Source organism: Clinocottus analis, unplaced genomic scaffold (genome assembly GCF_023055335.1).
Source record: "Clinocottus analis isolate CAN_PGR_092001 unplaced genomic scaffold, fCliAna1.0.p SCAF_6, whole genome shotgun sequence".
Taxonomy (NCBI): domain Eukaryota; kingdom Metazoa; phylum Chordata; class Actinopteri; order Perciformes; family Cottidae; genus Clinocottus; species Clinocottus analis.
The window spans coordinates 12,435,761-12,462,985 of NW_027176218.1; the positions used below are offsets into that span (position 1 = coordinate 12,435,761).

General features: G+C 42.9%; 1 protein-coding gene across 1 annotated transcript in view; it reads right to left on the minus strand.

Annotated features, from left to right (window-relative positions):
- The window catches only part of wwox (WW domain containing oxidoreductase), a 123,956-nt gene that overhangs the window by 90,120 nt on the left and 6,611 nt on the right, over positions 1–27,225 (minus strand). Inside the window, exons 5-6 of the mRNA XM_068603316.1 lie at positions 23,531–23,637; positions 6–94 (exon numbers count right to left, since the gene is read on the minus strand). Coding sequence (XP_068459417.1) covers positions 6–94; positions 23,531–23,637 — 196 coding nt within the window. The remainder of the gene's footprint in view (positions 1–5; positions 95–23,530; positions 23,638–27,225) is intronic.

The following is a 27,225-nucleotide window of genomic DNA, read 5'->3' on the forward strand; positions in this document are numbered from 1 at the left end:
CTTACAGTTTCTTTGCCTTGTAAGACTCAGTAAACTCCCTGACGCTGCGCAGAGAGGCCAGGTCGCACATCATGGCTTCTACTCTTGCTTTGTGCTGCAGAGACAGGAAACAGAAAAGCCAATGTTAGTAACCAAGAAAAGCAACAGGGTCAGCACCATTCGATTTTTTTTTTTTTATAAAGTGCCACTGTCATCATCACTGACAACACACAAAAATAAAAATAAAAGAATGATTATGAAGTTGAGGAATAAATCCTAAAACGATCTTCTGTTTTACCCTTTTTGTGAATGGAAAACACGTCTGTCGTCCGAGAAGAAGATTTGGCTTCTCTCCTTCTTGAGATTTCTACCATTTGCCATACATTAAGGTTTTTGGGGGGAGATTTTTTGATAAAAAATCAAGGGTATAAGAAAAAAACTAAGTTGTGCAGACTGTAAAGACATTAAAAGCTAATTTTCTCATTTGTGAATTTATGATTTAAATTCACGAATGAGAAAATAAAATTATTGATACTGGTACTGTTACATTAATTCAAACTGGTAAAAAAAAAAAAGAAAAAGTGCTGACACGTCCTCACATTCCTGTCTAAAGACTCCTAAAAAAAAACTCTCCACTTTAGCTTTTAACAGCATGTTCTCAGCACAGTGTGTGTGTGTGTGTGTGTGTGTGTGTGTGTGTGTGTGTGTGTGTGTGTGTGTGTGTGTGTGTGTGTGTGTGTGTCTCATCTTACACCATATGTTAGGAGACAGTGTGAGGATAGGAGAGGAGAAGAGAAAGATAAATGACTTAAGAAGTGAATGCATAGCTGCATTTACACACTGAGGAAGAGGGGCTAAATATTCATCATCCTCTCCAACTCACTGTAGCGTTCCACTGCGGGGCAAAGGCCTCAGCAGAGACGGGTGCAAGCCTAAAGTAACATATCTCTTTAATAACAGTATACGTTCATGTTTATTTTTGTCCGTGATAAAGCACATCAACTTAGACCCTCTCCCCCTTCTTGCGCTCCTCTACATCTTTATCAGCAGAGGCCCCCTCAACACACAACCGAGGTTCAATCTCCCTACAACATATGAGCTCGCGCGGGACCGCGGTGTACGAGTGCGTGCAGCGTGAACCAAGATGGAGAGTGTTCTGTTCAGACTAACGGTCCATTAGACTCATCCCTCATGCTGGAGAGGGAGCGAGAGATTGCTCCCAGGACTCCCAGCTGGGCTCTGGGTTCAGTAGCACCAGGTACTCCTGATGCTAGCTCTCCCCTTCGTCCCGCCCGCCATCCCTGAGGAACGCTGTCAGTTCACATTACACCCCGGAACAGCGTTCAGCGCTCTGCTCTCCATCCGCCACCAACGCGGCCACCGCTGCTGCTGCTGCTGCTGCTGCTGGTGCTGCTGCTGCCGCTGCTGCTGCTGCTCTCCTCTGTCAGCTTTTTCCCTGATCTGATCTTCAGTCTGTGGGCGTCATATGGGAATGTCTTTCCTCTGTGTGCCTGTCTCCACAGAGCTAAGTGTACATGACACTCACAGCAAGGACGCTCCATGGAGCAGTGAGTACAAAGAAAACAAGAAAGGGTTAAGAGTGCCTTCTGATGGAAATGTGATTCTTCAGGCATTTTACAGACATCTTAACTGCCCCTGTGCGTATTTATGCAAGCATACACAGGCACATGCATGCGCACGCACACGCACACACACAACAAATTTAGTGTTGTGACTCAAGGGTAAAACCACGCTATCACACCATTATCTATGCCTGAATTATTCTCTTGATGCTACTCCATACCATTATATGGATGCTATTACAAAACATTAAAGGGCTGATTATAGCTATTATAGATATGATTATAGGGTACCTGCTTATATGATCTGCACACAGCAGTAATCACAGGTGAGAGGAGACAACTGTCTAATTTAATGACTTGTATGTGCAGCATTTACATTCCTGACCACTTTTACACAGTACATTGACAGAAATGCAGGTGAATTGAAAAAGGGTGAGCTGTAAAAGAAACTATCTCTCACCGAGTATTCAAACAAGTGTATGAGGAAGATGTGTGACATAATGAGAAAACCTTGTGGTATAAACGTGCGGAAAAAGTTGTTCTGATGAAAATGAGTCTTTAATTGTACAGCACGAAAATTGAGACAGTACTTCTAAACAAGGTCAGAGAAGGCAGCAGTGTGATAATTAACAGGTCAGTATAAGACCTCCTCAACAGGGTAGCCCTCCATGGGTGTATGACCAGCAGAGAAGATGAGAGCAGGTGTCAGCTTGACGAACACATATCCCCTTCTCTAGAGACAGGGGGGAAAGGGAAGGAGAGATGGAGTAATGGGAGACCAGAGGGAGGATAGAGGGGGGTTGAAGTGGGGCCACTGGAGCACATCCAGCAGGGAGAAGGTGAGCAGCCTGCCTGCCTGCCCATCTACCCTCCCCCTGCAGATTGAAGTCTTGCGAAGAAAATAAAGTTTATTGCCTGGAAAGAGGGGGGAAAAGCATGTAAAAAGCATTAAAGCGATGGAGGTGAACAATTAGACAGATGGCCAGGTTTTGGAAGGAGAAGAGGAAAAAAAAAGGGTAGAAAAAGAAGGGAAGAACGCACGGACGCAATCGTTCAGGGTTTTTATGAGGACCCTGACAACTCCTGGTCTCTTCAAGGGCGAAGGAAAAGTGAGAGGCAGCGAAGCCTCTCTGGTTAACTCCGGAGTAATCGCTGAGTGTGCAACACCACAGATCTCGGCTTGGGGTGACAGAGCTTACCGCCCCTAGCTACACACAACCTATCGCTCCATCGAAACGCAAAAGGCTAATTACGAATGTAACGCGCATCACGTATAAATAAGCTTTGCGGCTTGAAAACTAGAAACTGCGGCGGCTGCGTGTCCATCTACGTGACCGTGCAACCGCGACAGAAAGCAGCAAGGTCACCATGCGGAAAACATGGGCATCAGATCCCTCAGTCCTCCACTCTCAGCTGTCTGTAACAAGACAATGACCTCTGCGACTTTCCCCAGGAGGAGGTGAAGAAAGAAGGAGGGAACTAAGAGCAAGGATGGAGAGCAAAAGTGCTGCGTGAAAGTTGGCCTCTGCAGAGGTTCTCCTCGTGTCTCCTGGTGTTTTCCACGTGCGTTGGGGAATGACATGTGGTCACTGCTGTGGAGACAAAGTGGGGGGTGGAGGGAAGAGTCTTAATACAATTATAACTGGGGCCATCCAATCCAATAAAATGAAGAGGTATTAGAGCAGGGGAGCCCCATCCTGTTCAATAAGACACTGGACCACTCTACTAACTCTTAAAGCACACACATGTAGGCATACTCGCATGCACGCACGCACACACACACACACACACACACACACACACACACACACACACACAGGTACACACACTTCGCTGACCCCTTTAATGGCATAGCAGCCACCCCTAATGGACGCAAGCAAGTGGAACCGCCAAATAATACACTGTCTTAATGCACTAGGCTCAATCTCATCCCCCTCTCTCCTTATTCTTCTCAGCCTTCCCTCTCACGCTCTAACCCCCGTTTCCATCTTCACTCACCTCGTACTGCCCCCTTACCACCTCAGCTCCCCTTATAGATCACCAATGGAAGGACAACACTTAAGAAATCAAAAGTAGCCCCATATATACACAACACTTACCCTGCAGCCCCCCAGTTCACACCTCAGGCATGGAGAAAGCTGGTAAGAGTCAGAAGGCAAGACAGAAAGGTGTACTACTTCGATAGGTTGATGTGGTTTCTATTGCTCCATGTGAATACCTGATATCAATTTAAAGCGACAGCAATGTTACATGACTGCATTTTAACCGGCAGGTGCGGGGGTAAGGTGTTGTAATGGCGGTGAAAGTGAATGAGCAGGGAAGACACCATGTGAAAAGGGCACCTTATAAAAGCAATTAGAGAAATGACTTTGAGTCCCTCTTCTTGCTCTGTAGATTAGAACAGGCCTCGGAGGGAGGACCACGGAGGAGCTCAGATCTCCATGACCTTGTCCGCAACACGCCACACTAAATTGGTCATCAGTTTTTAAGACTGTATTTTATCATAGATATATATTTTTAGCAAAAAGAAAAAGAGAAAAGGACTGAAGGGGGGCTGGTGGAATGTGCTGGTCGTATATCATCCTGTCACAATTATGACGTTTGTTCATAAATACCAACCAATCTCCTTTCCACCTGGCTAAGTCACATGCGCTTGTGCTTATGCACGCACCATACACCAACAAAGAAATATGGACACACACCACGTGCTGTGAACGCGCATGCACGCAGCAAATAAAGAAGCAGACACATCTGGCTGGGTGCCCTACCACAGGTCTGAGAATTGACCTCCACACAGACAAAGAGACTGAATACACATTCAGGAAACATGCATCCAAGCACGGAACACACAAATGAATGTGCACGCTCTACACATTACAAACACACACAAACAAACAAATGCGCGCGCGCACATAGACATCCACTTACTCACAGACATGCACACACGCTGCAATTAATAGGGAGGCAGGTCTCTGGTGAGGAAGAGAAAGTGCCTGTTCAGCACATACAGTACAAGCAGAATATGCAATTTCCTCCAGTTAAGTCTGTATTAAATTGATTTCTTCTTTCTCTGACACGGACTGGGTTTTTCCCCCCTAATGAAAGCTGGATAATCTACAGGTTTTCCCTTTCCTGAAATCAAGTTACAAATCAAGCAATTGCAGGGGCAGATATGGATGGAAAAGGTGAAGGAAGGACATGGGATGATTTTCCAGATGAGAAACATGGAGAATGACGCACATACGTGCTGGTACTCTTACCACAGACATCACTTTTTCTTTCACACACGCGCACACACGCGCACACACACACGCGCACACACACACACACACACACACACACACACACACACACACACACACACACACACACACACACACACACACACACACTAAAGGCCAGGCATCGGTTAAGTACTTGCCGACATTTGCGTTCAGTGACGTAATAAGGCTTCAGCAGGCCATGTTAGTCAACACAGCATAAATGACTGTAATTAATTTAACATATTAATTAGTAAGCACTTCAATTAGTTAATCATTCACTCCGACCTGACAAGGAGTCATGTGGATACTGCAGAGAAACACTGAGCATGCGGAGAAAAACACAGAGGAGGGAGGACTTGAAAAGAAAAAGGGGAAATAATTACAGATAACCAGTGGAGGAACAATCCTTCATTTTCTTCAGTTGATAAAAGTAGAAATACCTACATTTATAAATACTCAATTTAAAATATTCTATGAAAAAAATATACTTGTGCAAATCTGTGTTACATCTTATATTACATAATTATTAATACTGATGTTTTAACATGTGAGCAGAATGTTAATGTTATAGCTCGTCGAAATGACGCAATTTTTACATTATATGCTACTGTGTAATTTATTTTACACTAGGGATGTATTATATTTTATATGCTCATTAAAAGTTTTCCAAATCTTAATCTGCAATAAAACTATGAATTTTAATTGTCAAATAACTGTGGTAAAATAAAAAGAACATTCCATCCTAATGTGGTGGAATAGACATATATGCATAAAATGAAAATAGTTAAAGAAAGAATAAAAGAGTAATCCACCACTTCATGTAGTATGTATTTTAGGCCTCGCTGTAAATTGGAAAAATCATGCAAAAAATATAAATCATATTAAAATTTGACAGACAAAATGATAATGTAAAAAATCATGACAGTAATAATTACTTGCATTATATTTTATCACAAGAAAAAAGAAAAGGAGAACATTTTAAGGAGATGTGATGCATGTGTGTGAGTTAAAGGTGCAAGAAGACTTTGTGTTGTAGCTTGAGGTGTCATCACGCCCGTTATCAAGTTAATATGAATAATTTATTTACCTTTAAGAAAATAGACAGACAGGTCAAAGAGAGAAAAATAAAAGAAAAAGAGATGGAAAGAGCGTGTGAGAGCCCGAGACAGAGAGAGAGAGAGAGAGAGAGAGCGAGAGAGAGACACAGAGACAGAGATGGGAAATGAAAAGGACAGGGCGGTCATCATAATTGCAGAGTTTGCTTTTCGGATGCAGACAGACCAGGGCCACGGGGCCTGAGGCAGATATCTGATTCCACACAAACACACACATACACCCCATATATACCAACACACACACACACACACACACACACACACACACACACACACACACACACACACACACACACACACACACACACACACACACACACACTAAAGATCCCAAATCCAGCGTGTGTAAAGTGTTTTGGCATTACGGCAAAGGACAACCGATGTCATTTTAAAAGTGTTTTGTGTGCATTTGTGTTCACCGACAGTGAAAGTGTGACTTGAGATGGTGACACAGCTTTTAATCCCATCACTGTTATTTTATAAACCTGCTCTCTGTCTTTCTGTTTCTATCAATGTGTGTGTGTGTGTGTGTGTGTGTGTGTGTGTGTGTGTGTGTGTGTGTGTGTGTGTGTGTGTGTGTGTGTGTGTGTCTTCAATTCTGCCTCTGCTTCACTTCTCACCTCCTTCGTCCAGCGCAGAGTATGATCAGATTTACATTAAAAAGTGATGGAGATTTAAATAATGTGTCTATGTTCTCAGAAAGACAATAAGAGATTCCCATTTTCCTCTCCTTTTCCTCTCGGTCTCTTCCTCTCCATTTCCTCACCCTCTCCTGCTCCTATCTCCTCCCTCATCTCACCCTCTCCATCTCCTCCAGATTTGCAGACAGTGCACATTTTCCTGCATGTCTTCAATGTAACCGATACCCCTAACAACCAGGATTTTAATGCGATCCATATTGCTCCCTAATATTTTAGATCTCAGAATAAGCACTGGCAATTACATATTTACACCCAACTTATTTTGCAATTCTGCACAGGGACTTTAGTGTCTGGCTGAATGGCACGCGCAGACTTAGATGCTGATTATATTGTGGTATGATAACAATATAGTCAGAGAAAAACTCCTCGACCTTGTGCACTTATACTGTATACAACTTTCTATTTGGCGTGTCAGCAATAAAGCTTAACACTCGCAAGTAAAAATAATGTGTTCTTTTCAAGTGTGTCGGTAATGTGATTGCTTTATCTAAACCTGCTAGTTTTACACAGTTTAATTTCTCCTGAAACCCTTTGCATCATCTCTGTATCCGGAGGGCTGGTAATGTAGCAGACACACTTGCAGAAATGCATTTACACATGTGTACACTGATGTTAGAGAACGCACATCGCTGTGCAGAGATGATGAATTAAGCCCCTTTGATTTGGTTACCCAAGCCCTTTTTGTATCAGCTTCATAAAAACATAAGCATCACATAATTGAATAAGAAAAGAATCCGGCAATTAAGAAACATGGAGGCCTTTGATGTGAGTAAGTGTATAATAGGCCTTTTGATGAGGGAGTGTTTTACACTCCGCAGGGTCTGGTATGCACTTTGATTAAAAGCTCTTTTGTTTGGCAATATTCTAAACTGCTTACCATTTTCCACTGTCACAATAGTTTAGCCTGGAAATACATGAGATTGTGCCTTTTCTTCTCTTCTCTCTGGGATGAAGTCTCTTGTTTTCTCAGGAATAGAGTCACAGTGAGCGTTACAAGAGGAACAAACGAATGACTGAAGGAGCGGCTTAGATCAAAAGTTTTAGAAGGGGAAACAATGGGCTAACAGTGGCACTATCAAATATAAAACAATGGTGATAATCAGTATTATTATATGGTCGTTTTAATAGTCATAAACACATTAATTAGTTGTTAAAGCGCTATTTACATGATCTATCCTGTCGGTTGATAAGGTCATGTCTTGCATTCGGTTTCAGCGTTACACAGATTTGAATAATAGGATTCTCGTCATGCATCTTTCGCCCCTTGTCGCCTGATAATAGCCTGGAAGACGCTCGTTGAACAATGTAATAAATGCATCACGTGACCTCACCAAAGGTCGGGGGTCATCGAGCCGCGGATTGTCAACGGAGCGCTGGCCTGACAGAGGATAAATGATGCCTTGTAAACAAATTGAATTATTGCTTTAATTCATGCAGTCTGATTAAATTTACAGAGAAAAGAGTCCTCCACAAGGGAACAGAGCGTCGGAGGAATGACAGCAAGAATGAAGAAAAGAAGAGGAAAGGCAGTGGACGACGGGACGTGGACAGACACCTTCTTCCTCCATCAGGCCGTCCCACTACGTCTTTGGCTCCACCGAGGGAGTAACTACATTAACAATCCCGATCAGCTCACAAGACTGAGGGCTGCTCCCCGCAGACGGCGAGTCTTCCTTTTGTCTCAGCTAAATGTAATCAGGTTGTGTTGTATTGAGTTGGCCCGGGCCACCAGGCCGACTCCCTGCTCTGGCACCAACGGAGTGACAATGAGCAGCAGACGGATCTAAATTCTATAAACTGATGCACAGACTGCAGTTTGTCTGTTGCACAAACATTTTAAGAAGTTTAGATAGTGGGGAATGAAAAGAAAACGTTCATCAGGGTAAAACCAGACAGAGCTCAATTAGGCGGCAGCTGGGAATTGAGGATGGTTAAATGTGAAGAAATCTTTTGAAGAAATTTGTGTAAGCTTATTGAAAAGGGCAAATGGGAAAGCCCATCTCCTATGGTACACCCCATGAACTTAAAAAACCCAGAATGAAACATCAGTATTAAGTTTGGTCTATCACCCAAAGCTGCATTAGGTCTCTCCTCAGTTTGCTCCTTAATTCCATCCGAGTAATCCCACATTATTGCCCTCTAACAGTACCCTAAACGGAGAATAAAAAGTTTGCTCCCCTCTAGCAGTGTATTACCAGGAAACAACAGGCCCTCTCCTCATTAAGTTATAGATATAAATGCTCCAAAGCATGAAATTACCCCCGAGCCTCCCTCTCCAAATAACCTGGTTTGCAAACAAATGATCCGAGCACAAGCAGTAAAAGGCAGATTATTAAAATAATAGGAGGGATTTAAATTTGCATCCACAGAACAATTCAGCAAAGGACTGTGCAATTACTCCTCCCCCTCCTCTTCCCTTGTTCATTCCACCTTTCTACTGGCAAGCAGAGTCCCTCGCACTTTATTGTGTCCATCTGTTCCTTCCAAAAAACATTAGCAGAGTTTGGTATCTTCAGGTGTGTGTGCGTGTGTGGGGTCATCCACAGGAGTGTGTGCACTTATCTGACAGCATCTAGTTATACCGCACGTCTATATACACGCTCATACTTTCTTATTCTGCTCGGCCCTCACCCTTATTTCTCGATCCTATCTTACGCTATGATAGATATCGAACTTTATCTTGAGACAATAATAGTCCCTCCTCCTATGCTGGAGTAAATGGGCACCGATGAGAGAGTGAGGTGAGCAGGAACGGACGAGGCAAAGGGTGCTCAGGTCTGCATTACTTCTGAGTTATGTCCTCCATTTGCATCTCAATCAGCCTCTTTGGAAAGCCCACCACCTTGGTAACACCCCCATCACACCGCAGCCACCCCGGGTAATCAGGGAGATTTACTGGGACCGGCAGCCTACCGTGGGCACCCCCTGGCTGGGGCTTGCCGCTCATTCCCAGCCCCTGGTCTTGCTAAGGGCCCTCTGGGCCACATCCAAACACAGGAGAATGGCAGCACTTAACAAGACTGAGGAAGACCGAAATAGACGAGCAGCAGGAACAGGCCATAAAACAGAGGCAAAACAAAGCACCCGCGTGATTGTAATAGATGCTTTCCGCATAGATGTCTGCATAGTGTTCTGTATTGCTGCCTCATTACAGCAGGAGAGAAAAAAAAACTTGAACTTGTGACCTTAAGTGAGAACATTTTATCTCGGAGTTGATGATGGCAGTGACACCATCCCACTGCTCCCCTGCATCAAACACAGGCTTGCTCTTACATGTAATGGGAGTATGTGCACCCACAAACACAAACACACACTCACACACACACACACACACACACACACACACACACACACACAGCGACATGGTGTGATTTGCAGATAGTGAATGCTCCACTTGAGAGTTGCCTCTCTAGTTAGCGCTGTCTCATGGCTGAACCCTGCTAAGGTATTATTACTTACACTCAGCCCTATTGATATTGTGACTCCAGCATCTGTTCACCTCCTTGTTACTGCCTGGACCACAGCCCCCTATGAACCTGCATGCCGGCGAGCGTGCGTGCGAGTGAGTGTGTGTTTCCCGGATCTCTGGGGCAGAGAGTAGTCACTGTGCACAGGAGCAGACTAGAGGCTGAGGAGGCTAATAGAGAAACACTCAACACACCGGGGGCCTAATCAAGTGCGAAGACGCAGAGGTTTGGACGCAGAGCTCCAAACCTATCTCTAACACAAACGCTCTCTGGCCTTTCTTTCTCCCTCTCATCTCAGGGATACTTTAAACTCCACACACCGGTGCCACGTCGTAGAAAAACAACAATGAAAGAGAAGGCAAGACTGGAAGCCAAACTTAAGCTGAAAACACGGATGGTTCAGGTGAGCCGAGCAAAAGACTAAACAAAAGGAACACAGGAGGAGAGAGGTGATGAGAGAGGGACTCAGAATGAGGAGCAGAGTTTCAGTTATCAGAATCAAATATTAGAGAGGGAAAAAAACTGGGTAGTGGGCAACATTAATCAAAGTGTTCACCTAGTGGGCAGCCATATGGCAGATCAGCACGCCAACAGTGCAAACTTGCTGATCTTCAGTAACGGGGTGCAATTAATTCCACTGGCTGCATTCATCTCTCCCTCACACACTGAAGGAAGGGAGGTAGAAAAGAAGGAGAGAGAACAGAGGAGGGTTTGTTCTGACCCTTTAGTCTCTCCCTCTCCCTCTCTCCCTCTCTCTCTCTCTCTCTCCTTCTCCCTCTCTCCTTCTCCCTCTCTTCCTCTCTCCCTCTCTCCCTCTCCCACAAACCCAGGTGATGAATGAGGTGGACACAAGGGCCTCAGGTAGCCGATGTGGCAATGGTTGTTGATTTGTAAAACCTTAAAATCTATAATTATGTGCACGTTTATTTTCCCCGGCAAAACTTTTTCAATTCGGTGCATAACATCAGATTGTCATCAATATTTTAAAAAGTTATCCTCATTTAGTGACAGAGTTAATTACTATTTCTTCAAAGTTTATAGAGGAATGTGGACTAACAAAATCCTCAAAATTTCAACGTCAGAATGCCATGCTATCAATGAACCATCCTAATGAGTGGAAGGCACGCACAATATCACTGGTCAAAAAATAATGCCTCATAAAGTCAATGTATTTCCAATTATCTGGCCCACGTAAAAGCTGTTTCTACACACGGCTGTGCAAATAAAACACTGTCTATTAACACTTTCCAACTCAACCAAACATCACTCAAGTGCCCATAAAATTCCTTTAAAAGCTGGGGGGAAACTTTTATTAAGGTAATTTGAATATATGGCAGAGAGTAGGAGCTAAAGTTTTCACTCAGAGGCACAAAAGAAACATGCAGTTTACCTTCAAAACATAATCTCCGATAATTTAGACTGAAGTCTCTGTGCAAGATTAAACGAAATACTGTGTTTTTATCAGATACATTTATTCATTGAAATGTAAATTAAAAGCGTGATAATGATAAGTGACATCAATCTCGCTCATTTCTTCTTCAGTTGGATACAGCAAGCTTTTTATGGAAAAAAAGAAAGTCAGCGTTTATGAGTTCACTTGGTGAGCCGGCAAAGTGAGCACAGCCTGACCCCCCACCCTCCCTCCTCCCCCCTCCCACACACACACACACACACACACACACACACACACACACACACACACACACACACACACACACACACACACACACACCTCTTTTGGTTTTATGTAAAATTAGCTTCTCCCCTGGCTCTTAACACAAGCTCATCTCCATTAGCCGCAACCTAGTAAAACTGACTCCTGCAAATGAGTTGTGGATATGCATTCCCCCGGCCCTCTCATCTCTCCCATCCATACAAATATACTGCATCTGCTATCTCATGTCCATATCTCCGTAACTCAGCTCATCCCATAGGCCTAGTCACCATATCACCCATACCAATATCATAAATGACTGTGGGGGAAGCCTTCATTAGGGCAGCAGTGCCCCTCCACCCCTCTAATCAGAGTATTTTCCTTGTGCGCGTTGGGATGGTGCTTTATGGCCCAAAAGGGGCTCTGTTAATGAGGAAGTACACATGTCTCCATTTCCTGTCTAGCCAGGTCGGCAGTTCCTGTATTTGGCCCTATTATAATCTTGAGGCTTTTTTAATGAGCTATATTCATCTTGGTCATGCATCAAACACCATGTAGACATACAATAACAGAATAAATGAAAAGACACACAGAATTAATTACACTAATACTCTGGACAAACATTGTGCTATGGCCATGGCCATTATTAACAACCTCTGGACATGAGAGGAAATAAATTACGAAATGGGTGTCGGGAAATCATTTTAGATGTCTTTTATCTGTCTCAAAAGGGGTCGAACTATTTAATGCACTCAAAGCAACATGGGTTTAAACCCACATGATGACAACTGAATAATTGCAACGTCACAGTAAATTATGTTACGGTGTTAGCACAAACTGTGCTTTTTCATGTTCTGCTCTCGGCCCGCTCATTCTTCTCAAACCCCCTCTATGTACCTCTGATCTCTCAATGTTCCCCATCTTTCTGTCCCTCCATCATCCCTTCTTCACTTCCAGGCCTCGTTGACATTAACCTGGAGCACTCACATTGTCCCATGGTTCTCCATGTTGCTCTCCGCATGTCAGAGCGGGAAGCTTTATGGCCCACATCCATCAGCGTCACATGCCAGGATTTATGGGAGATGGAGTCCAAACCTGATCGCTCTGAATCAGTCTTGCTGAAGCCGACCCCTGGGCAGCTGTGGGACGTAATGGATGAGCATCCTAGCCTCCCACCCCCACCTCACCTCTCTCTTCACCCACACTCTGCACTCCCTTCATCTCTCACGACTTTTCCTCTCCTCTGCACATCAGTCCAGTCCTCTTCTTTGCCCTATTTGGCTCCTCTTGGTCATTCATTCAAACCTAATGAAAATTTGGTTACCAAAAAATTAATAAGGAAGACTCACTGAAGAAAATGTAAGCACACATGAACCAACATACACTCACACAGACGAAAGCTCATCATTCACTGCTCTGTGTCGGCTTTTATTTGGGCTAATTCATCATGACACTGTATTAATAGGCAGCAGTGCCCTTCAGAGGAGAGATGAGAGGCACCAATTAACTCAGACAGACCTGTAGGAATGACGAGAGTCTGTCAAATTACTCTGTCCTGCAGCAGCTTTGTGTATCATCACTGGAACTGACAAAGGAAAAGAAGCTCAGGATGATCAAGAGAGAACTCATACTTTTTCTAGAGCTTTGTACATCTATACCAGCTCACTAAAGTCCCAATAGGATTTTTAAAATCTTGTCTTCTGACTTGAGTCCTGTAAGGTCCATCCTGATGGTTATTGTCGCGAGGGCCGTCATTAATGTATGCCTCATTGTTCTTACTGTTTCATGTCTAAGATGACAATGTGTTGAAGCCAATATGACACTACTCATAGCAAGTGTGAATTCATTTACTGAAATTTAAACTTTTGTTAAACCTTTCTCCCGTAAAAAAAAAAAAGGAAAAAAAAGGCGCCATCATCACATCTTTGTAGGTGAGGCCACTTAGACTAGATCTAGCAACTAGATTAATCACCTCAATAAACATTGTAAGCTTGAGTTTATCATCTCAATCGCTAGTTTTCAAGTCTTCTTCAAGACAGCATCATGTTCATTCTGTAAATTATGGTCCCATTTCCAGAAGAATCGGTTGGATTAGCCTCTGGAGGCGGCAGCCTATATTTTGAGGGATCCAGTGTAGCTGGGCCAAGACTTCCTTTTCCATGCGCTGCTCATCATCTCCAGTTGGATTAGCTTGAGATGAGAGACTGGAGTTAGGGTTGAGAGATAATGTGTACAACTAAATTGTTAATTTGAAGTCCTATTCAGACAATAGCCAGTGGTTTCCAAAATTGCACTTTGGCCACAGTGTTCTGCCTCTTCTGCTCTCCTCACAGACCGTTTACCTGCATTCAACCAAAACCTGCTTGAATACAGTTGGTCAATACTACCGGCAATACAAACGGAAACAAATTCCAATGACAAAATATTGTCATGTTGCCTACAGATCCAGGTCTGTGTTTATAAAGATAAGAGGAAACTAGACGATAAAGCAAGGTATGCTTTTGGGCTTTGCTACTTTGTGATGGACAAGTATCTAACACATTGTCGTCTTGTAATTTTAATCATTTCATGAAAGTTCTTGAAAGTTATTTGTAACATTTGTGTCATCTGGTGTCTTTTTATTTACTGTTCAATTGCACATAGCTCAACCTTCTCGTGTCACTTCTGGCTCGATAAAACCAAGAGGGCGACGGCCAAAATGCAGCGCTGGAGGCTTCAAATCAACAGTCCACAAACCAATTGATGATGTCACAGTGACGCCGTCCACTTCTTATATACAGTCTATCCAATCCAACTCTCCTTACATGCCGCTTAGTCATGTTGCACATTTGGTTCCCTACTCACACAAGTAAAGAGTGTTGTGAAAGCAGTTTTCAATAGTGTGAGTATGACATTGCCTTCAAAATAAAAGCACCGGGTTATTTTTGCCCATGCAAAGACCCGTGACTCACTGAAAACGGGTCTGACACCAGTGTTCTACAAGGTGCCAGTGCCACGACTTAAAAACTAGTGAATTAGTGGCAACTTCTCGTAGATGCCTGGGCATCTCAGAGATGAGGTGCCGGTGCCACGATTTGAGCTTGCCCTCTCTCGGATATGTACCATTTGGAGGACAGTCAATTAGCAAAATAGTGATTAAAACAATACGTTATAGCATTGGTGGAACAAAAAAGCTCAGAAAACTTTGCTCCTCATGACGTCCAGCCCTCTGCAGAATGATTAAGCTGAGCCTCTGTGGTCTACATATAGTGACTGAGGGAGTTTGAGGTTAAAGGTCAAACTGTGTTCACTGGTTTACAGCAGGTGTTATTACAGTTATTTGATATATTTACCCAACCTGTTCACCTTCTAACCCGCCTCTATATAGAGCTGCTTATCTAAAAGTTGCACAGCGCGTGCTCATACACACACACACACACACACACACACACACACACACACACACACACACACATTTCTCAACTGGAACACACAAAATAATATTGCCCTGCGGCCCCCCAAACAGGTCGGTACCCTAATAAAGGCTTTACACTATGAAAGAAACACAGTGAGGCAGCTCCGACACCTCTGAGGCTCCCTCAGCGCGCACACACACACACACACAGACACACACACATACACATACACATACACACACACACACACACACACACACGATCTGGTCACAGGTCAGGAGAGCCTGTAGTTCGCTGTGGTGCAAGGAAGCGGAGCCGCTTGAACCTGTAATATGCCCCTCTCTCCCTTGGTGCCACTTGTTGGGGTTTTAGTGCAGGGGAAATTACACCTGCCTTCTAGCCTGAGACCAGCCCTGACACACACACAAACTGAATCTGGGGATTAGGTTACACACTGACACGTGAAAACACACCTGAGAGGAATGTGTCAGACAGAGGGAGCAGATGTTGTGTGCATGTTTGATGTCACATTTGTACCCCCATATGAAAGATCAACAAAACACTTTGCAAGAGTGCTTTTCACACACAATTAAAACTAGTACTGTTTTAGTAGTATGAGCAGCCCAAACAGCAATAATTCCAGCCTGCTCTCCATCTACCATCCCTACAGGTAAGCCACCTCAGTGGATGAAAAGAATAAAGACTTTGACCTGGCTTTGCCATCCAAACACAGTTTGCATGGTGTGAAAATAAAGTAAAACAGTTATTTATTCACTTCTTACACATGATCAATGTTGTGTAACAAAGCGCTGTAAGATTGGGATGCATTATGCTGCTAACACTGTTCTGTAGGCCTAATCATTTGCCAATGTGTAGGCTTAATCACTGGTTAGACGGGGAGACCGTTTCATCATTGAAATGTTCATCTAAAATGAACACAACATCGAGCCTACTCTGCAAGTCAAATGTGAGCTGAGAGATAATCATTGATATGGGGCAGTAGAGAATGAAACTAATAAAAAGGCAGTGTATCAAAGTATCGCAGTTAAGCATTAGTCACGTGAGGGCAACTACGCCACAACTCTGGTGTTCTCTAAATGAATCCCCCTCGTCCCATGCTTGATTTATGGACCTGTAAAAACACACGTTGTTTTTAATCTACTGCTGCCTGAATCTGCCCCTCTAATGAAATGTGGATCTGTGTGTGTGTGTGTGTGTGTGTGTGTGTGTGTGTGTGTGTGTGTGTGTGTGTGTGTGTGTGTGTGTGTGATAATGATGTATGGGCTGAGGTCTGATTCTTTGAACATGAATTTTCTCTCTGATAAATATGCATTCAGTTACACAGACTGATTAAGTTGTAAACCAGTGTTAACTCTGTGTCAAAGCACATACAAACACACACATATATACATACGTACATGTACACACTCACTCACACACACACACACACACACACACACACACACACACACAGACAAATGCACACAACTTCCCAGAAAATAATGATAGCTGTGCCTGGGGCAGGATTGTTTGGATGCCTGGAGCGGTTTACTGATATCAATTCCATGAGACCTGACTGCAGAGGATATCCTATAAACACAAGTCCGGGCTCAGAGACACAGCCATATCAGCAAGAGACATTTTACAGAGTCAAGAGTGCTATATGTTGACTCTGGGGAAGAACAATTAATATAAGTTAATAAAACCCGACATATATACATGATACATACATGGCAAGAATTATAAATTGCCAAGTACCTTTTGCTCTCTTTTTGCTTGAGAAGTCACATTTTTAACTCTGTTTTTGTTTTGCAAATAAACACTTAAACAGAGAATGTTTAACGGGCCATTCTGGACAATCCTTCTGTCCTTCACAAACAAACATAAACTGACAGCAGGGTACATGCATGCACTAATCCGTTTTTGTTTTTTTCTCACACGTGAAACGCAATGGATGTGTAGGCCTCAAAAATGTGAGCATGTTCATACGCACAGATCCTCATTTAGTTCCCATGTCTGAACACGTCTGAATATATATTGCTGAGTTATGAAAGATGACAAGAAACAGCATTTGACAATTCAAATCTCAAGGAGACATCCAACACAGAACTATGTCTAATTAGCCAATTGAATCTTCATAAACTTTATCGTGAGATCTCAGAGGCTGTGCTAATTTCAAACTGTGCTAAAGAAGGTAAAAAGCTCCGGGTAGCATTAGATAAATGTTATAGCCAGTTGCCAGATGGTTCCTGCATTCAACATTACTGTGTTTGCTTGTTTGGCAGACATCAACTAAGCCTCAGACTATTTGGCTGCAGCTTATTACAACTGGCTCCTCTCCTGATTTAAAACATTTCCAGTGTGTGCTGGACTTGTCTCTCTGTGGTCAGCACTTCTCAGACTTCAATAAAAACATTCTCTGCTGGCAGAGAGGAGAAGAGTGAAGAGATCCAAGCAACCTCTCACCCCTCTCATCATAAGAAGCCCTCGTCCCAGGGCTATGCGCCCACCTTCAGAGGGGAGAGTGAAAGAGTGAAGGATGAGAGTCTGTCAGGTTCAAACAACAAAGAGGTGCTGCCTTACACATCCTTCCTCAACCTGTCCCCTTCAGTGGCAGTGACATCATTTAAATCATTTAAATCCTCCCCAACATGACCTATGGCAAGTGACCCGTCATTCTAACGCTCACACCTCCATGTGCGACGGCTACCGAAATGCTTATTTAGCAGAAAATACCACCCGGCTAACAATGTGATTTATTCAAAATTATTCCTCCATGGTGCTCCTTCACACAGAGCATTTGCCCATAGTTCACTGTAGTCCAGGCAATTAGGAGCAGGCCACACCTCTTCAGGAGACAGAGCACCTGGCTGTAGCAGACAGACATAAGGAGGAGGAGAGCCGAGCGGCGCACAGCTTTCCACGACGAGCAGGAATAACTATGCAGAGCAGTGAGGGAGAGTGAGGAATGCAAGCCCGGCACTTTAGGATTCATTTAGGTTCCCCATCTCCCTGGTCACTTTATTAGCAGTCTGGGAAGAGTGATGCATGTCCCAAAGCTATGCAAAATGCATAATCAAGCATTTAAATACACACCATGTAGTGCATGTGCACACATACTGTACTTGTAGAGAGTATTACATAGATGCGTGGTTATGCACAAGCACAAGCACAAGCACACAAGCACACACACACACACACACACACACACACACACACACACACACACACACACACACACACTACTAAAACCTCAAGGTATTCAACTCTTTCACATTTATACTAACAGTCTATACTACACAAAGCCTCCTTTAGTATTCCCACGAGCTGCATTGTAACAGTCACCTGTGTAATGTTAAGAAATGCTCAATGGTATATTACAATAAATCCTATTGTAGTTCCAGAGCTTTGTGTGGTCGTTTGTTCGAGGAATCAGAGCTTGATCAATTTGAAGAAAAAGGGGTTTCTTCATCAAATTTACATATCGCAATTCCAATCTCATTCCATCCATCCTTTCAGCTCTCCCCAGTACCAAGCCAATGTAGACTGTTTTAGGGGAACTGGGACCTTTTTATTTCCAGTCTACAGACAGATTCCATGTAGGAAACAAACAAATAAGTAAATAAAAGGAGATGAGAAGGGCTCCCAGGAGAGGTGTACGCATGCTACTAATATGCAAGGAAACAGATTTGCACAATGCCTCATCCTGGAAATAAGGGGGGAGCCGTCACTCTGTCAATGATTCAGTGGGAGACGATTGGGAGAGCAGCAAGAGATGGGAGTGCAGGTGTAATGTCGGTATAGTCTTGGGACAGTCTGAAAAGGGGCTCTAGGGCCGCTTAAGTACAAGCGTTGGCATCACCAACAACAATCTCCCCTGGATTTATCTGAGTGTAAACAGTGGCGTGTCAGCAAAACCACATGCAAAAAAATTACTTTTGCCTCTGCTTTTTTTAATGAAAGAGAGTCCACCACCACGTGAGGCCTCCTAAACCATAAAAAGATGTGCATGCTTTAATTAAAACAATCGACAATATCAGTTGCTTTTGTTTTGGTTGTTTGAGAAAATAAGCTTATGAAGTAACATTGAAACATTTTAGGCAGTTGTGGAAGCTGATGAGGAAAATAATGATAAGGAAAAGTCCTGCAAGTAATAAGATCTAAAAAGGACTAAGTATGGTCTACTGCGATCTCTGCCAGCAGAGAAGAATGGGAAGACCTGCTCAATGACCTGGGAAATGGGCTGCGATTTCCTTAATCATTGTGGGAGGGAAAAGAGGTACGGAATCGAAGGGTGAGAGGACAAAACTCTTTTGAGGCCTTTTTGAAAATTGAAAAAGTGAGCAAGGGAGGAGAGGGGAAGAGTAACTAAAAGAGCTGCATCCTGAGGCCCTGGAGGGAGCTGCAACCGACCAGGTCAGCATTTCACATGTGTCACTTCCTGTTGGCCTCAGCGGGAGGAGTGTGGCATGGCATGGTGGCCAGCGGGGCACAGGCCCTGTCAGCCTGACACAGGAGGTTATGCATCGGGCAAACGGACAAATGCAAGCACACATGCATCCGCACACACACACATGCACCACTTTTCCTGTGCTAAGTGTGATTGGGGTTTATGGTACAATTGTTGTGACAAAGAAAGGGATCTGAATGGGGGTCACACAGTCATGCAAGAGTGTAGTTTTCTATAAGAACCGTGGAACTTATCAACCAGAACTTTCCCACCTCATGTTATTGTATTGTGCAAGCCATGACACGTAAACATACATTCGTGGGTATGGGAAAACCGTTTATGTACTGACATCCTCAAGAAGAGACTGCCTTCTTTCCGCTTTGTGAAAATCCAGTCATTTCCCTCAGATATAGCAGACGCTTGGAGAGGAACATGGTGTCAATGAATCTAATGTTATCTTATCCTACAGCATGAGAACCAGCGAAAGAATATCTACAGTACACAAATATATGTACACACATGAACACACACATATATGTATATATTCCTCTGCTAGAAATGAAGCTTAGGCACATATATACTGTATTATATTTCTAAATATCCAAAGGCTTCAATTGGCCTGACACCAATCAAAGTTAGAGTATTTTGCCAAAGAGAGTGTATTCTTTGTCTGATTTTAATATCTAGCAGAGGAACCTCCTGCCTGTATGAGTGACCGCTGCTCATCGGCTCTGAATCCGCCAGTCTCGCTCTGCCTCTCTGGCCTGTGTTAATGTTGCTGTTTGACATTGCAAGCAGCAGGCTTTTTTTTTTCTCCCAGCATCCTCAGTGGACAGTGTAGCTTTAGCCTAATTGGTTCCAGAGCAGACCCTGACAGAACCCTCCTCAGCGGTACACAGCCATATTAATACCCCCCCTGCCACACACACACACACACACACACACACACACACACACACACACGCACGCACGCACGCACACACACACACACACACAACAAAAACAAGCGCAGCAATCAGTGACTAGCTCGCTAATTAACGCCCTTACAAAGCATCTCATTAGCATGTGTTGTAGAAAGGGGCAGTGGGGGAAATAAGCATTTTGGATTAAAAAAGGAAAGAAATTACAAAATAAGACCATGCCGCACCAGTGTGTATGTGTGTGTATTGTATTCTACTCAGGGGCCAAGGGCCTTGGTTGGCCTGCTGTATCTCAGGGGAGTCCATTACAGCTCTCTGAGGGAGACACTGGAGTCAAAGATAAGCAGAATTTTAAAAGCAATCAGGAAAAATAAATCTCTGGCACGCAGGCAACACTTTGGTTGTTAACCAGCAACTTAACCTGCCTGTACTGTGAGCGGAATAGGAGATGGATGGGTACGCATCTGTGGGAAAACAGCATGCAGTTAAGGCAGAGGACAAGAGCAGCAGAGCTGGAAGATCTGCACACTAGAGTCACCTGATGGACTCTATAGGACAATAATAAAATGCTAAAATGTATTATAATCCACACAATTAAATGTGTTTAATTACATGAATTAAAGATTTTGTCTCTCCATACATATTGTACATGCCTTGTCTCTTTAGTGCAAAACCCTTCACTCTTAGTATTTTCTCTTTCCCTTCCTCTCTCCTTCCATCTCTCCCAGTACCCATCTATCAGTTAATCCTCTCCTGGTTTTACTGTGGCTTCATCACAGCCTGTAAAATCAGCCCCCTTTGAACCCTATAAAGGCAACCAGCATCAGGCTTATTGTAAAACACAATAATAAGGTAAATGTTTATCCCCTCTCCGCCACTCTAAACTCCCCTAATGAGCCTGCTGGAGGGGTTTCACCTCGCAGCTTGAATAGAGGAAGAAAGAAAAAAAACACGTTCTGCGCAGATTAGGCCTGCGGTGGAGATGCAGCTGAAGTCCCATCATGAAAACAGTATGTAGCATAAACACAGCAAGAAACTAATTTCATAATAAAAGGTCAGCAAAAACAAAAAAAAACAGATAATTCAATCTCCAAAGGTCCAAACAATCTATAATGTCAATCATGAATGTTTTAACGGTGTTAGTTAAATTTGTTAAATATAGCTTCAAATACTTTCCATGAAATAAAGATTAGGTAGAAGTACCAGAGACGAAGCGCACAGTTTTGTTTATACGGCAGCAGTTCCTGGCAGAGCACAGTGTGACTGGCTGGGAAGGATAAGCCCTTTGACCCTGCACTTCCTAACAGCCAGTTCTGTTCTTGCCATTATCCATCGGTGACCCCGCCATTACACCCACTGTCAGTACACGACGCTACGCTGAACGGCACCGCCCTGCGCCGCAGATGAGCCATCACTTTCACCCCTGAATAGCAACGCTTGCCCACACAGACAGAGTTAAGAGAAAGAGAGAGTTCAGAGTAATAGTAAGCAGGTAGTTAGAGGTCAGAGGTCCTGTGCAATCGGGACAGCAGTTCCACTCCTGGCAGCCAGAGCGGAACTCTGAGAGAGACCTGGAAGTAGATATGATGACCTTTTGTACAGAAGACCCCAAAATATACCTTCTTATCAAAATGACCTTAACGCAGGAGCATGGGAAGGCAAGCAGAGTCCATCCATCATTTTAAAGATTAATCCTCCTCTCTATTCTTCTACTGAATCTATTAATAATGTCGCCAGAGGGAAGAATTTGCAGCAAAGATTTATTCTGATATTGTGACTTTTATTCATTAGCCTATAAGAGGGGGATTCCTTGAGAAGGAAATATAGAGTGGGCTCAGGGCATGCTAATGCCGTGCTCATGCTTTATTTGATCTACCCAGAACTGTTTTAACTCAATCCTTTAATTTCCTGACAGACAGAACACAAATAGGGAAGTTTATTATTTAAAGTTCAACAATCATTGTATCTTTTGAAGCAATTCTAAGCAGCTTCCATTTGATAATTCACAAACATTTAACTACATCTCGGTAATTCTGTGGCAGGTGTGAAGCTTGAAAATCAATTTGACGACAAAATCTGGCACTTGGATCAGAGCTTTTCCTCACTCATTTAGACAAAGCAGTTACATTAATAGATCTGTACACTGGATTTCGCACTGTGGAGCAGCACTAACAGCCCCAGGGGCATACTTCAATTAGAGACTTGGGTGAGTTTAAACACTGCAGATCTACTCTCGCTCAAAGTGTTTGTCTCCCTCTTTTCCTCCCTCTCAGCCCTTCTCTCTTTCCCTCTTTCCCTCTCTCCATATCTGCGCTGAGCACTCGCTCTCCTTCGTCTCCAAGTCCTGCTCTCTGTAATCAACCCAGTGCTAATGGCTTATTCTTTCTGCTCCAGCACCCACATTTCACTTGTTTATTTTCCCACACTCGTAAATCTGGGGACGCGTCACAAGCGCAGCGATATTAGAGTAATAATCTCAGGTAATTATCAGATGCCCTCTCTCTCACTTTCTCTCTCTCTCCCTCTCTCTCTCTCTCGGCGACATACAGACGTTTCTCTTTTCCTGGGAAATGTGCAGGCAGTTTGTGAGAACCTATGAATACTTCTTCTTTCAATCAATAATGGGTTTCTCTTCCACGCGGGAGACCTGAATATAGATAATTTATTTCATGTCTCTGACGTGGGAATTAATGTAATAAATTGTACCACACATCCGCTTTTCACATTTAACAGTATTTTCATTTATACAGCCACAAATGAAAGAAATAGAGCTTTGCTATTTAAACATACAACACTGTCCACTACATTAAGATTATTCATTTGGTCTAAAAAGAAAGAGAAACTGAGAAAATAGAGTTACTTAAAAAAGCTGCGGAGTCATCACTTGTTAGTGAGATCAATTCATCGCTGGTCTCTTCATTTAAATAGTTAATAGCACAGACTTATACTTTCAAGTGCTTTAAGCATAATATTGGGGTTATTAAAGGTTCGACCGCCACTTACCCACTCCTGCTGAATGAGGCCAACTGCCTTGATGGCCCGGGACAGGTTTCGACACGCCAGGATCACATGGGCGCCATGAAGAGCAAAAGACCTGGCAGTCTCAAAGCCTGAGACACGAACCGTGAGACAGACAGACGGACAACGACATGAAGAGGAGAAAAAAAGAAGAATGAAAGCGAGCAATGCTTCAAAGATTAGTTTTTTTTTAAAGATAACTTTGATTCTCAGGGGTTGAATCTAATGGGGTGTTGGGGGTGGTGATGGTGGGTGTGCAAGTTAAAATCCCTATCAATTTTCCATATAATTTCTTTCATTGAGTAACTCAGTGGTCTAGTAGAGGGAGTTAATCATTTCTCTCTGAAGTGATGAAACTGATTGAATTATTGTGGTTCAAGACTTCTTCCTCTCTTCTTAGATAAAGTTTTGGATCCGACTGCCAGCTCTCAAGAAGGTATTGCTGCTCACGCTGGTTTGGAAGAACGGAGGTCAGCCGTTAATAATGTCGGGAATTATACAGTGATGACAGTAATTATGAAAACATGGCTCGTAATGGAGGGAGTCAGATGAACAATCGAACAGACATGACATTCAAACTGAACCTCGGTGTGATATTTCAGCACATCAAAGTGCCTCTGATAAGGACGTTATCCCATGAAACGAGGTCCGCGGATACACACAGAATTTATCAGCCCAAGACTTCATGGCTCCATCCAAATCATGTAGTCACGATAAAACTGACAAAAACTGAAGATGGAGGGAGAGAAGTTCATTTCTAAATTACAAGTCTAAATGGGTCATTTCAACCCATAGGTTGAATTAATTTATGAGATTAACTTTTTTTCCTTCACCGCAATTTTATTTCCTGTGACATTTACTACCCTTCAAAGTTCAACAGCACCAAGCGGCCTCACATCTTTCAGCCCCACCTCAACAGTAAATACAAACCACAGTCAGATACACTCAAATACTGCAACGAGGGAGGGTCCTCACTGACGGGCAAAATGACTGACTGTGGCAAAGAGTGTCTGAGTGGCAGTGTACGAGAGGGTAGATTAATATGAACTGTAATTAGATTATATGTCTTAATCTGATTTTCATTAGGAGCAAAACTGGGAGGCCTAATTGTGAGGAGAGTGTTAAGGACTAATATCTATTAAAACTCAAAATTGGAGTCGGATTGGAAGCCCTCTCTGACAAGTGAAGCATGGAATTAAATTATATGATACATTATTAGGTGTAATGGAGGGGACTCTGGCTTTGAACAGAGATCATTTCACTCACAGGAAATGGAAATGAAAATAAAAACAACGTGACACCAAAAAAAAGGATCGTTGAGACTCCCAGAGGAAAAATTCTGTTGGAGCATCTGTATAAGACTAATGTCACAAAATGTCTTCTCAATGTCATTCAACATTTTAATATAATTTAATTTTAACACTATAATTAAAAATAATAGTAGTGGAACCTGAAATGCTAAGTATGCTTTTTTCATTAAGATCACAGCTTATTTGAAATATATGTACCAGAAACCATAAGCAGCAGCTACATTTGCAAATGAGAAGAAAAAAAAGGATTACAAACATGCCGTCATTTAAACGCTTAATTCTTTAGCCTTTATAAATTGGACAAGCGTACTGGCTGCTGGTAAACAACAAAACCTCACACTCACTTGTTGTGTGTACAAACCATGAAAGTGAAATTAATCGACGCCAGTGTTTTCCATAATGGAGAACAAATTAGAATATGGCAGCAACAACAGCAGCAGCACTGAAGTCATGTATTTCCAATGACAAATAACAAGGGCTTGACATTAATTGTGAAATAACGAGAGTGGTGTTGCTGTAACAGAGACTCCACGCCCTCTCACCCGTGTTGCCGGTAGAGAGGGCTGCACTGAAATGAGTTCCTGGTCAGGTGTACAACAATGAGAGTCTGTTTCAGCTCTGTACGCCGATGGGGGAACATGACAAGAGGTCAGACAGGGGTTTCTTTTGCTCCGGTGGATCGACAGACGCCATAAGCTGTTATATAACATACAGGAGGCCCGACTGTTATGCTGGGCTGTAATAATATTTCAGGTTCTTTTGTCTAATCAGACAACGAGTCGGTAAAAAAAGAAAGAAAAAAAAAGCTGGGAAATGAAGTTACACAATTTGGCCTGCTGAAAGCAGATCTTTTGCTTGTCTGCTTGTTCAATCTGAAGAGTCACAACGTTACAGAAATACAGTAAGTGGCTCAGCTATTGTTGAAAATGTATTTTAGTGTAATGTATAAAACGCATAGAAAATTGTGTAAAATGTCCATTAAGCAGTGAATGCTCTTCATGGTACATTAGGATCCTGGCCCTACTGATATCCCCCAATAATGAGTGTGATTTAGTGATTTCACGCTTTGTTTGTCCTCCCTGCCCCGCCGCCCCTCTCCGGATCCCCCTCGTACACAGGTGTATTGGCTCAATGTAATGAGATCATTACCAGCCTCGTCAGTAAACGTGTTTATTTGGCAAACGGAGCTGCCTGCTCCTTCTCTCTCTTGATCTGCATCCAAAGAGGCATTTAACTAAAATAAGCTCCATAGTACAATTGGGCAAACAGAAGTCAATTCAGATCATTACAAGACCTGTGGGTAAACAGACATGGTTCCCACAATCCCCATTTGACGCAGCTCAATTTGTGCTGTGAAAAAAAAGAAACACAAGAGCAACACCGATCACGAACAGACTATATATCCCACCCACCTAAATGAATTACATGGCATTTTTAACTGTAACACACAACATAAAAATATGTTGTGTGTTATATTTCTGAAGCAATGAATAATATGATGAATATGTGACTAGTAATTACACAGTTTATGTCCGTGCATCTCTGATTAGTTTAATTTGGTGCAGTCAACCTGATTCATGCATCAAAATGTAATTGGTTAGTTGGTTGTTTTTAAATTTGTACATTTATTGAGGGCGATGTGGATCACGTTTAAGTGGCAGTCCCCCTCCATGTCGTCCAACAATGTCACTGCACTGTCACATCCTAAATTCTACCCCAAGATCACATCTTCTCCCCTCCTAAATTTACTATTTAGTGCATTTACCACCAGCAATCTAATTTGAGTGTCATAACTCAGAGTGTGAAATGCAGCAATAGTGCCATCAATGGAATGAAAAAAGTAGCGTCCAAAGCATGTCTTTCTGCGAGGCCCCGAAATCCATGATAAATTGAACAGGCCTCCCAAAGTGAGCAGAAGTGATAAAGGAAGACAGAAGTGGAGTTGTAAAATGCAGAGAAGTGAGTTCACAAACAGCATGGAGAAGGCTTGGATCGTCAGAGGAGAGTCACATTGGGACACATTTTAAGCTCTGCGTCATGCGTCAAGAGGTCCATACTGACGTATGTCTAGAAATAGATGAGAAGCAGGGAGTGATGATGCGCATGGTTTTAATTGTAATTTTAATTCTTCCTTAAGTTTTTTTAAGTTATTGTACTTCTGTGTGGAAGCAGGGCCTACCAAAGTAAGTTTTTCATTGTACGGAGTTACATTCTGTTAACTGTGCATAAAACAATAAAAAATAACTTGAATAACGGGATGCTGCTTACACTATTGATAAATATTAAGCATACGATCATATTGTTATTATTTTATTATTCTTTCTTTACAATATTACAACTTTTAGGGAACAATTCTACATTTTATAGATG